Source organism: Sebastes umbrosus, chromosome 7 (genome assembly GCF_015220745.1).
Source record: "Sebastes umbrosus isolate fSebUmb1 chromosome 7, fSebUmb1.pri, whole genome shotgun sequence".
NCBI classification, from domain to species: Eukaryota; Metazoa; Chordata; class Actinopteri; order Perciformes; family Sebastidae; genus Sebastes; species Sebastes umbrosus.
In genome coordinates this window covers 16,419,260-16,431,920 of record NC_051275.1, presented here as the reverse complement: position 1 = coordinate 16,431,920, position 12,661 = coordinate 16,419,260, and the positions used below count along the sequence as shown (strand labels likewise).

Sequence of the window (12,661 nt, the reverse complement as noted above, 5' to 3'; positions counted from 1 at the left end):
CATGGGCCCAACAAAAGCATTACAATAAATCCCTGAGATGTCAGCAAAATGTAATTCTGCTGAAGGTACTTAAATGCAAATCTTTATTTCCTGTTCCAAGCCAGTTAACTTAACTTCTGTGTGACGCACTGCAGTACAACCAGGCCCTATGGCACACCAGAGACACTAACCACATTAAATGGGCCTTAAAGGCATTCAAACAGCAAAGACAGTTTTATTACAACATCTGAACCACTGTGTTGGCCAAATAATTGGTCTGGCACCCTGCATTTTAAGAGAATCACCTTTGCTCTCACAACAACTATTGGCTGGATTGCCATGAATTTTGGCTGCAGGCATTCATGTTCCCGTCAAGATGAATTGTAATAACTTTGACGATCCCATAACTTTTCCTGTTGCACTATGATCAGGTCAAAATTTCAAACGTTGTGTTCAATTCTTTGGTTTATGACCAAATATCTGCAACTATAATGACATTCCCATCAGCCTCAGCTGCACTTTGCATTAAAGCTGTAGTGGGTAGAAATGGAGCAAATAGGATTAAAAAAAGTTTTTTTTATAAAACGGTCGCTATATCCTGACAGTAGTACATGATACAGGTAATCTGAAAAAAATCATGTGCCTCTGTGTCCTCCGGTGCTCCTAATGGCATCTGCAAGATTTCACAGACTGGAGGAAAACAACCAATCAGAGCCGAGCTGGAGTCTGCCGTCTCTGTGCAGCTGTCAATCACTCGCAAACTCCGATCAACCGATCAAACTAGGCAACGCTGATCAAATATGAACCAATATTCTGTTACTGTAATGCCTATTTCTCGCCTCAATTGTTTTCAGAAACATCTTGTAGTGTACTGTTTAGCTGTAAAATGAGAACGTTTGTGACCCGGCAGCCATGTTGAGATCAGTTGAGGAAATACCAAGCACCGCCCACCAGCCAGAGCCCAGCTTATAGGAACGCTCTCTCTCAGATATTATCTGTGATTGGCCAAAGTCTCCCGTCACAGGCTAGATTTTTTTTAAAGCCTGAAAACAGAGTCATGAGGACGTGTAGAAGTCTAGTTTTCTAGACAACTGAACTTTGTGAACACTAACATAGCTTCAATTAAAACTAGATGTGACAAAAAGTCTAATAAAACTATTGTTGGTTGCCCTCATGTCCTCTTCCTCTTCTTGCCTGTCTCCTCTCTTTCATATTCTTCCTGACAGATGACTGAATCTTATTTCCTCTTGTGACAGGAGTCATCTGGGCCTGTCAGAGCTCTGATATAAATCAGTTTGGTCTGGATTGGATTTCTCAGCGTCCATCTCACAATAAAAAAAATAAAAATAAAAATGCAGCTCTAAAAAGCGCTCCCTTCTCTACTTAGAGGTCATAGAGGCAAGATTGTCCCTCCTCTCCTTCCCTACTTGTCACTCTCCTTTACAGTCTCCCTCCTCCGTCGTATAATCCCATCGTTTTATGGGTTCTGTCCAGTTTCACCCGCTCCCTTGGTTTCACACCCTCCCCCATTTTCAGCCTCTGCATCTTTTTCTACTGACTCACCCCTTCCCCCATCCTCCAAATCTCTCTCTCTCTCTCTCTCAGCTGTGAGGTAATTCATAGTGTTGGCACAGAGAAAACAGTACAGTGTGAGTGGTACAGTGGAGGGAGTGCCAGTCGTACCCCTGACAGCAATGCCATGCCATCTGCAGCCCTGGCACATGGTGGCGACTCTCATTCGGCTCTGACCCCCCCCTCCAATGGCGGACGTACACGCATAGAGGGAGGAAAAACTCCAACCAAACCTCCCCCCATCCCCCTTCTCACCCTCTTCCTCCTCCATCCTCCTACGAGCACATTGCATTGTGCGTTTCTTCTCTCCAAAAGCACCAGGCATGTCCTTTTCCGTCTCCCAACTGCTTATACAACCCTGCTTTCCCCTCATCTTAACCCCTCTATCTCACAGTTCATCTCCTCATCTCGTTTCGTCCTCACTTTCATCTTCTGCCTTTATCACAGGCGCTCCACCACGTCCCCTGTGACGGAGCTGGCAGGAGATGAAAGGGAAGAGTTTTCTGTTCTGTTCTGCCTTTGTAAGCAAGCCTCGACTGTTCCCCAGCAGCGGGTTATAGGGTGGACTGGTGAAATCAACCCGTCTGGTGTTACACATCACTGACATTATTCTAATACGACCCCCATATGAAGCACGATTGGGCTTAGAGGCTGTGATCTGGTGAGTTTTCAAGGCAGCGATAGTAGCGCTACAGCTCTATGATTGATGACGAAGGCCGTTAAGGCCGAAGCTTTTATTTCTGGTCCAGCAAGGAAACAGATGTTGATGCCACAAACTGAATCATTAAATCTTTAGTGTAAGGCCTGTAATTGGATGTCGTGGTTCAGACGTTCATTGATGGCCCCGAGGCTCTGAATACAGGACACATGATGAGAAAAACACATTTACAGCTGGTACTAACATGTGATCTGTATCTGGATATGTTACCTGAATAATGATAGATGATCCATGCGTCTTAGCATTTACACCTGGTATTAAAAAGCGTTCTTGTTTTTCTAGACTGTGCCCAAATTGTGATCGGATCTCAATATGCAAGTTAATTATGTGTCAACAAACATGGGGCACCCCAGGTGAGGCCAGGACTTGGTAGCAAACATTACTGCTACTAACTGTAGCGCCAGGCATTCTTAAGCAAGCAGGAAGAGACGGAGTTAGGCGACCTTTCAACTTGTTGTTTTTTTCGCTGTATGAATTGCATTTACACCTGGCTGAGACTTGATCACATTGTTAGCCTGACCACCTCCAAATTCCAATCCCAATGCATACTGAGTAAGTTTTTCCTTATCCAGATAACGTATCCAGATGCAGATCACATTTTAATGCCACGTGTAAAAAGGGGTCACACACATTCAGTAAAGGATGAATTTGGCACTTTGAAATTTACATGATTTTCCAGTCATTCAGGCCAAATCAAAACATTTTTCAGGTCATTGTTTGAGTCACTATCACCACTCCCATAGCATAATTTTTAGCGAAAATTAGCTATAAAACCTGCCCCAAACGGCATTCAGACGTCACTTTGTGCTTGTGCCCCACTAATTGCAGCTTGTGACTACATTTAACATATTTTATTTCCATGTGAACAGGAAATTATAACTCTATATGGTGTTTATTGTAGATAAGGCGGCATGAGATGCATGTTATAAACTACAGCTGGGCCTCTACAAACACCAGTTGTTTACTGGCTGTTCATAACCAGTCAGTAAATGTCTAATTCAGGTTACATTATTCAACCTATAGCGGGCTGCTTCTGCAAAATACAAAACAGCATTATTACCTGGCTATATAAAATTTGAAAGCCACGTTTTCTTAGTTTCAAATGCACGCTTGTTTCACTGCAGAAAAATGATTGTTAGTGTTTTTGTTTTCGTTCAACAATTTTTAAAAAATGTGACGAGTGGGTGGAAACTGCTGGATCATCATCATGGCAAGCAGAGCCATTGTAGCAGCTGAATAAAAAGGTGGCAGGTGTTAGGAAACAAACAATTTCACTCATCCCCACCTGCTGCGTCTCTAAGTCTGGGACTTATGACTCATTCACAGATTGAGCCAGTCAGGAGGAACACATGGAGATTTCAGACAGAGATCAGAGGGAGCAGGGGTTAACGAAAAGTCAGAGTGATCACTCTCACAACAGGATCACACCATAGTGCTTTCTGTTTGATTCTCCTCACACTTTCCAATGTAAAGCGATTAAAAGTTATTATAGCTTCTTAACTGGTTGATACAAGTCTGTCCCTGTGCTATTTATATAAAGAGACTAGCTGCTGTTGGAAGAGCTTCTCCATGATCAATATCAGGAAAAAGAGCAAACAAACTGCAGTCACATCTCTTATTCCTGTATGTGTGTTTGCAGTGGGTGGGTGGATGAACGGCTGAGGCGGGCCGACAAGCAGTCTGCCTCTGGCCAACATGTTGCACCACTGTGAACTGCGACAGACACAGACGTTGGTGGTGGTGTAACCCATTTAGAAACAGCCCTACAGGGACAGACAGACTCGGGTGTCTCCTTAACAAGGCCAGCAAATAGGACATTCATCATCCATCGTATTTCTGTTTGACAGAATTGGGTAACATTAATGTCGGTGCCGAGACTTATTTATCTGTTTTTCTTCCCTTTAACCACGTTCACTCCCCAATATAATGTTAAAAACTCATATTTTCACTGTTGCTGATGTCTTTCCTATAATAATCATCTCGTTCATTCCTGAATTATTTCCTTTTTTCAAAATACATTTAGTCTCTCCATGCTCTTCTCTAATCCTCCTTTTTACATATTTTCTCCTTTTACATATTCCCCTCTTGTGTTTTGTATCAGTGAGCTGTGAGCCACTCAGGATTCAGTAGCTGAAAAATACCCATCACAGATTCCTTAAAGATGCTAAATCAAAATCCAGAGCATATCTTTTGCCTCTGCACGGTTCTCAACATGGCAACGACTGAGCCGGCAGGATCGTGTCTGAAAGGTAACATGCAAATTGTGAAACTCTTGCGAGATGGTTAATTGCATTGACCTTGAATGGTTAAGTTTAGGATAGGTTGTCGGACAGCGAGCCTCGCGGGAGTTATTTGCAAGTTTTTGCAATTTGGGGGTTACCTTCTTGACACAACCAGCCGGCGGCTGTGCTAACAGTGAAAACAACAGCAACAGCGCTGATAATATAATGTAATGTGGCGAGGAGAAGCTCGGATTACAACACACACAGAGGGACAGGGACTTCATTCTCTGCTTAGATAGACATTACTCCACTTTATTATATGGCTTTGTTGAATACTTGATTCTGATTGGTCAATTACAGTTTTTCTAAAGTCTGTTTTTTTCCTTATAGCAGACCATTGCTATGTATAACAAACCATAGCCGGACGCAATTCGGATCTCTGACTCTGCAGGACCATTTTTCTGTCAAATTATTGATTTCTTAAATTAGTCATGCAATAAGGGCTTCACGTCGGGGTCACCGCTTCGCTTTGCGTCAGGGTCCTGCATCGCCCTGTCTGGGTTTATTTTGCAACAATGACCGGCTCACTGTACATTATTCCTTACATATCTTTACATAGCAAATAGTTGTTTAACATATTCAGTTTACAATCACATAATACACGGGAAAGCAACAAATCCTCACAGTTGACACACTACAACCAGAGATCATTTGTCATTTTTTATTAAATAATTACTTATACGGTTATCAAAATAGTTTCTGTCGACCAGCCAATACATTAATAGACAAATCTTTTCAGCTCTAATAGAAAGCAAAAAGTACTTAATGCAGAAAAATGGCCACTGTTAGTGTGATTATTATACACATTACTGGATTATTATAAATGTGTAAGTAGTATTTTACTGTTGTAGTGGAACTATTTGATATACCGTTGGCTAGTTTGATTTATAACAATGCATCACATTTCATGAGCTCATCATATATTACGGATGTGAAATCTTTTGATTTGTAAAGTAACTTGTTACTAGCTGTGAATTAAATATATATGTAAATATTTTTCTCTGAAATGTAGTGGAGTAGAAGTATAACGTAATGCACAAAATGGAAATACTCTCAAGTACAAGTACCTCAAAATGTGTTCAATAGGAAAAGCTTTCCCTCATGACAGATAAAGTCAAGAAGACAAGAAAACACATACATCAACTCACAAGTGCACACGCACGCCAATACACTCCACTTAAACAAAATCAGCAATGTCAGCAAAGGGTACGGAGAGAGTGGCAGGTCGAGCAGCGCTGAAAGCAACTCCCCTTCACTCTTGCCACACACAAACACACACACACCCTTAGCCAGCTGCTGTTCCTCAGGCCTGTAAAAGCTGAGACAAACAAACACACTTACACATACACACACACACACACACGCAGACATGTGACTGGTGCTGCTTGCTTGTTGCTCTCCTATCATGCGTCAGAACCAAAGACAGTCGACCAATCACATGGCAGCTCCTCACTTATAACCACGGCGACCACTGCCTGCCCAGCAGAACTTTGGGTATCCAGGTGGAGCCGCACAACAAACACCTGCAGCTGGATTATATAATAATGAGTCAGTGCTTCATTTCAGCCAGAGAGAGAGTTCGTTTTGAATTTGTTTTTATCATTTATTCTTAAAAAGGCATCTCTCTTACTAAATTAAATGCCATTTTGTTGTATTCATAATTACGGATTAAGGGCAACATGGACCACAATAGCCTGATAGTACGCATGAATATGAAATGTATAACATTTTCTGACAACCAAGCATTTTAATTCTCAAGCTGTGACAGACTGAGGTAAAGTTATTTGTCATCATTCATTTGGACAAGAGAGCGGTGAAATAAGAAGCGAGAGTTATGGAAAGATGGCAATGATATTGAATTCAGCCCAATGTGGAGTATTCCAAATTTAGGTGCATTATTAAAAGCTGAGGCTTATTGTCAATAAATGCCATGAAAAGACCAAAACCCCCAAATAAATTGCTCCGACTAACAAGTATAGTAGCTAAAGACTGATATATCTTATTCCTCTGCACCACAGAGCTCAAAACACATCAATGAGCAACACAGTTACACTGAGTTACATGTGGATTCACTCCCACCATCCTGCTTCTGTAAATACCCAGTAGAGCACCAAATATTGTGTATTAATCCACCGCTTAAAATAGTCCCCAATAAATGCACTATTTTCTCTTGTTTAAGTAACGTTTGCTAAAAAACAAGAATGCCAAGCCAAAAAAATTAAACTATATGCTTGTGTTTTCTTTCAAGATTTCCATCCCTAATAGAAACCAACGGCCTTGGGTGTGAGACAGATAGGGGACGAAAAGTACTGAGAAACGGACTAACACGATAGCCACAAGGCTAAAGCCATGACATGACATGACATGACATGGCAGGAAGATAGGGTTTATGGGGGTTTACGGTTAATGATGTGGCATAATGTGAAGCAGACATCTTCAGTCATTAAAATGTCTATGCATATCAGCAGGAATATGAATATAAATATTCTATAAACCACCCATATAAACATCTAAATCAGAGTAAAGCGCATACATTATTGTAGTAAACACAGTCATTAATGGGTAAGCAAGGTTGAAGTGAGGTTTCTTTGTGTGCGTGCAAGTGCGCATGTGCACTGCTGTTTGAAGCAGGGACGGGAGGGGAAAGGGGAAGGCAAAAGGCCCACTGATGGTTGCCATGGTAAATATGGTCCCCTGTTGCGTGCTGGCAGCCCCTTCCTCCCCCTCTTCTCCCCTCTCTGTTCCACTGCTCTCCACTACTCCTCTCGTATACCACTCTAACTGACTTCCTTGTATTTTTCGAAATGCCTCTTCCTTCCTGTTCCTCCCCCTAATTCTCCTTTTTCCTTCCTTATTTCACTCTCCTTCCCACCCCCATCCTTTCCGTCACGCCACAGTGGCCTCCCCTACAGGCTCCAGACAAGGCCCTGAACGCTGCGCAGAACAAGGCGACCTTCAATGCATCATGGCAGGCTGACTGGGCAGCACCTGAACACAAGCAACGAGACACAACATCACCACTGCCCCCGCCACGACCCAAAATCACAACGTTCACAACACCATCATCATCTCATTCCTGGACGTCAACATTCATCTTGATCTGCATACTCAGAACATACTGTAGTCATAATAATGTTTTCACAGCAAAGCTACTGGCAGTATATTCATAATTACACTTTTTCTCACCCTTACTGTAACCATATTGGGGGTATTTCTTGATACAGTAAATCCTGATATGCTATTTTGTTGTTTAAATCAATACCAAAAAACAATTATAAGACATATTTCTTCCTGAAACTCTCTGAAATACTGAAAATCTAGTTTGATGGTGATGAACAGCAACTGATAGACGATTGGTTTATAGACAATTCTCTTCGTCCAATAACTCGATATCAAGATATATTGGACCGTATATTATTTATTTATTCATTATTTATATTTATATTTTCGACCGTTTGAACACATACTGTACCTGTGATAACAGTATTCTAAACTTAATGGTCACTTACTAGTCTTTTCCAGAGATTTTGAGTGTACTGAAGGCTATGAGATATGGTCAAAAGCCCTGGAAAGAGCTACAAACCTCAACCTGGAGTCTGGTTTATTTGATCAGCGGTATTATTATATCACTTCATAAATGTGTTGTTGTTATGTGTTCTCTAGTATTTATTTTTATTGGCGGTTTTTGCAAGATTATACAACTGAAAACATTGACATTTATTATAACATTATTTATTTATAATACAGCAAATATGAATATAATATGAAATGTTTAATCTGTTGGGTAAATTAAACGTTTAGTAGATCAGTGGATTGACAGATCCACTTTCTTCAGTGTGATGATTTGTAGTTTTTCCTCTGTTTTATATAATTTTAATCTCTGTTGTTCTGACAAACCAAGATATTAGAACAGACAAGATAAAGATTGTAAAGCCCCCTGAGGCAAATTTGTGATATTGGGAAACTTGACTTGACTAGAAGAAGTCCTCTTTGTAGCATCCCCGGCTGAATGATGGTCTAAATCTCCAACTGATGGTTCACAAAAGCTTTACTGATAATTCTGTAGATCCTAAAACATGCCGTGAACACACCGTAAGAGCGAAGACATATAAACCCAAACCACTTTTTAACTTGACAAAATGACAAGCTCTGACAGTGTGCTACAGGTAAGCAGCATATTTAACTTAAAATGAAATGATTTGTCACGTCACATCACATCACTATCACATATAAAACCTCACAAAAACAGTGAAAATCACACATAAAACGCAGCCCCAACCATCCAAACTCAAGCATGCTTCGCCCCATATAGGCTACTGTAATTACTACACACTTGAATGCCAAATGGTTGTTAGCACGACTGAAATTATAGGCTACATTAAGCCAACATAGCATCCTTGCTACACACACTAACGAACCAACCAAAACTCCAAAAATACATTATGTTATGTCACTCAATAGCCTATCAATCACCAGGAAGCAAATACTGTATACTGACAAATCCTTGACACACCTGCCTCTTTTTCTCCTACCGGCATTACTCTTTAAAAATAAAAACACCATGTAGCCTAGCCCAGTGGTTCTCAAAGTGTGGTCTTGGGACTCCCCAAGGTCCTTGAGGTGGTTCCAGGGGGTCCCCAGCAAAAAGGAGAAATGTTATTTTCACTAATTGCAACCATAGCTAACACAATGACAAAATGTATGACTATTTTGTTCATAGGTTTCATATACTTTTTGTAATAAAGCATCTAAAAGCAAAAATCCATCAGATGTGGAACCCTGGCACAAATCAAATCAAATCAAATCAAATGGGGGTCCGTGTTCTAATTTCTGTCAGTTTTTGGGTCCTTGACATTGAAAACATTTGGGAACCACTGGCCCAGCCTAAGGGACAAAATTAACGCAACCTTAAGAAAACACACAACATGAACAAATGTGAAAAACAAGAGATTGTCTAAAAAGCAGGTTATGCCTGACCGTACCAAAGGTTATTTACAATCTTGCGCTTTAGAAAAATTGCGCTGGATATTTTTCAGTATATTCTGACATTTAAAGACAAAAACGATTAAACGGTTAATGAAGAGAAAAACAATGAAAATAATAATTAATTGTTTTAACTGTTTTATGAGTTTATAGCAACTGGATGTAACCGGTGTAAATCCTTTACAGTGATGGAGCAGTAATGAGTTAATCTTTTCTGTTGCTCCAGGAGGAGCTCAGTTAACCCTGTAGTAAAGTCACTGCAAAGCGGTGCCATTAGCCACAGCCTTACATCACCCTCTGGATGGTTGAGGGGACGCCTTCTCACCTCAGACCCCCTTGTGAAATGTCGATGTTACAACACAAACAGCATGCTGAAACTGATCTCATATATACATAATGAAAACATGCATAGATTTCCTATAGGAGAACATGAGGCTTTATTTTTTATTTTTTTTTATTCACTTTTTCCTCACACTTCACCTTCAATTGAAATAATAATGACATTACTGGGTGTATGACTGCAAATTGTGTCTGAAACGTTTACTTATTTTAATTTTCTATTGTTATTTTTAGGTATGTTAATTTTAATACTTATCCTTTTTAATGCACTAACCGGAGCTGGGAGAAACAATATTTCGTTTCCTTCTGTGTATGCAAATACTCAGTGAAATGACAATAAAGTGAATCTTGTAAAAAGCAGGAATGTGCTGGGAAGAAATGGCTGTAAGAGCCTGAAATAGGCACAAAGGAGATGTGTCAGTTTAATTGTGACACTACTAGGCTGCATAATGCACTAATTTGGTCAGATAGTGCAGCCTATACACATCCCATCATAATCTCCATTAAATCATCAACAAGACATTATGTCCTCTATTCTCTGTTTATTCCACCTGCCTCTGAACAATGGCATTTAAAAAGCTGTAAGAGCCTGAAATAGGCACAAAGGGGATGTGTTAGTTTAATTGTAACACTATAGGCATTATGAATAATGCACTAATTTGGTCAGAGAGTGTAGCCTATACACATCCCATCATAATCTCCATTAAATCATCATTATGGGTTTGTTCAGAGGCAGCTGAAATAACAGAGAATATACAGGACATAATGTCTGTCCTTGTATTCTCTGTTTATTTCACCTGCCTCTGAACAAACCCAGCACCTGCAGTAGAGATAACCAGCCTACAGGCTTGTGTGGACCCAGTGAACCAGAACGAACAATGGTGTCAGCAGTACTAGAAGAGGACAGAGAGGTCTGGGTGTTTGTGTGTTTGTGATGTACCGGTGCAGCTCACCTGTCAGGCTGTCGTAGCACTCGATCTCGGTGCTCTCCACGGCTCTCCGCTGCTCCTCGGTGAGCTTGGCCGCAGGTTGGTGCAGCAGGTTGACCTCGGAGCCCGTCGTCCCGTCGGCCACATGAACATGAACCCCTTTGAGCTGCAGCAGAGCCCGGTGGTACTTGCCGATCGCCTCCCGGAATTTCTTCTCCTTGTAGCAGCGGTGACCCTCCGCCTTGAAGTCGATGGCTTTCTGGATCTTCGCCTCCATCTCCATCTCCATCTCAGCCGAGCCTCCTCCTCCTCCTCCGCCTCCTCCTCCGTCTCCTCCGGCGGCCGCTGCCAGGCTCCGGCCGCCGGTTTCCGGGTAGCTCTTGAGGCTCTTTATCGGGTGCTGTTTGGCTTCCATGTCTCTCAGTGGAAGCGCCGGGATCGGGCCATGGTGCTCGGACACGAAGGTGTGTTTTGTTGGAGAGGACTGGAGCAGCGTGCTGTGCATAAATGATGGAGGGACGAAGAAAGAAGACTCTAAATGTAGAATAAATGTCTGGTTATAAAGAGATGAATGAGGCTACAACAGCTGGCAGAAACATCCTGGCATTTCACAACCAGAGTCGAAACAAAACCTGATTCCTATTTCCTCTCTCTCTCGCGGATGGATGGAAGGATGCTCGAGTTGATCTCTATGGTAGCAGCCTCCGGAGGCACGCGCAGCATCAGCACCACAAACAGCGCACACACAAGACAACCCCCTGCCGCACAGCATTGTGGGTTAAAAAAAAAAGAAGAGAAGTCGTGAGGCGTTGCTGCAGTCCACATTTTACATGGCAAAAACGTACATAAATATCCTGAATCGATCGAGTATATGTCAACACTTTTGTGAAAAAAAAAAAAAAAGTGTACCAAGTATATGAATTATAAAATAATACTTACATCTGCATATAAGTAATAGCTTATTTGCATAGTTATTAAACCATTAATCAAAGGCTGCACCCTATTCACAGTGCTCCCTTATTTACTATATTTAAATGATTAATTAATAGCCTTTATAAAATATTGCACATTACGTCACCCCCATTGTTTGGAAGAGGCCAGTCTTCATAATAAAAAATAAAAAAAACAGACTGATAAAGGCTCATTCAGCTTTTACTTCAATTTATAAATGTCCTCTATAAACCAAATCACATTATGGCCAAACAGGAGCTTGATGATTTCAGCTGATAAGGTTTTCAAAGACATGGAGACGGACAGCAGGAGGCTGCAGGGACCAGAGGATGAAGAGGAAGAGGAGGAGGAGGAGGAGGAGGGAGAGAGCGACCTCAAGGGGACATAGTCTCAATTACACTTATCAGGGGTGTAAGAAAGTATTAATTCTCAAAAACATTATCAATTTTTAAATAATAGTTTACATGCAAAGATTAAATCAGTCAATATTTTATTTAATTTGCAAAGATGTGTGCCCTCTCAAAGTAGTGCTATGATGCTGGATGTTACAGGGACTGTGATAAATGCAAATCTCACTGTTCTGATTGCATTAAAAAAAGCACACTTTTTTACTCAGATTTTATTATATATATCCTTAGAACATTTTAAAAGTTATCATCACATTTAATTCATGATGTCTAATTATCTTTTGATATGTTTAGATATATTTTCTTTTCTTCTGTACTGTTCTTTGTATGCGTTTCATTGTTTTCCAGTTTGGTTAGGTTTTTTCTGCACATTGTGTACTTCTTGTTTATCTTTTGTTGCATTTTTAAAATTATGTTATTTTAGAGCTTTCTTCCTTTTTTGTTAATTTTTTTTTCCTCCTGGGGTTGGGGGGGAGGTCCTTTGTATAAGCCTGTGGCCTC

At 40.9% G+C, this 12,661-nt stretch overlaps 1 protein-coding gene across 2 annotated transcripts in view; it reads right to left on the bottom strand.

Annotated features, from left to right (window-relative positions):
* ttc9b (tetratricopeptide repeat domain 9B) overlaps nucleotides 1-11,705 on the bottom strand; it is a 29,748-nt gene extending 18,043 nt beyond the window's left edge. The window contains exon 1 of one of the 2 annotated variants that reach the window (XM_037774713.1): nucleotides 10,827-11,705. In XM_037774713.1, the coding sequence (XP_037630641.1) occupies nucleotides 10,827-11,307 (481 nt within the window). In that variant the 5' untranslated portion in view covers nucleotides 11,308-11,705. The remainder of the gene's footprint in view (nucleotides 1-10,826) is intronic. The other variant, XM_037774714.1, reaches the window with a different exon arrangement.
* Between the last annotated feature and the right edge of the window lie 956 nt (nucleotides 11,706-12,661).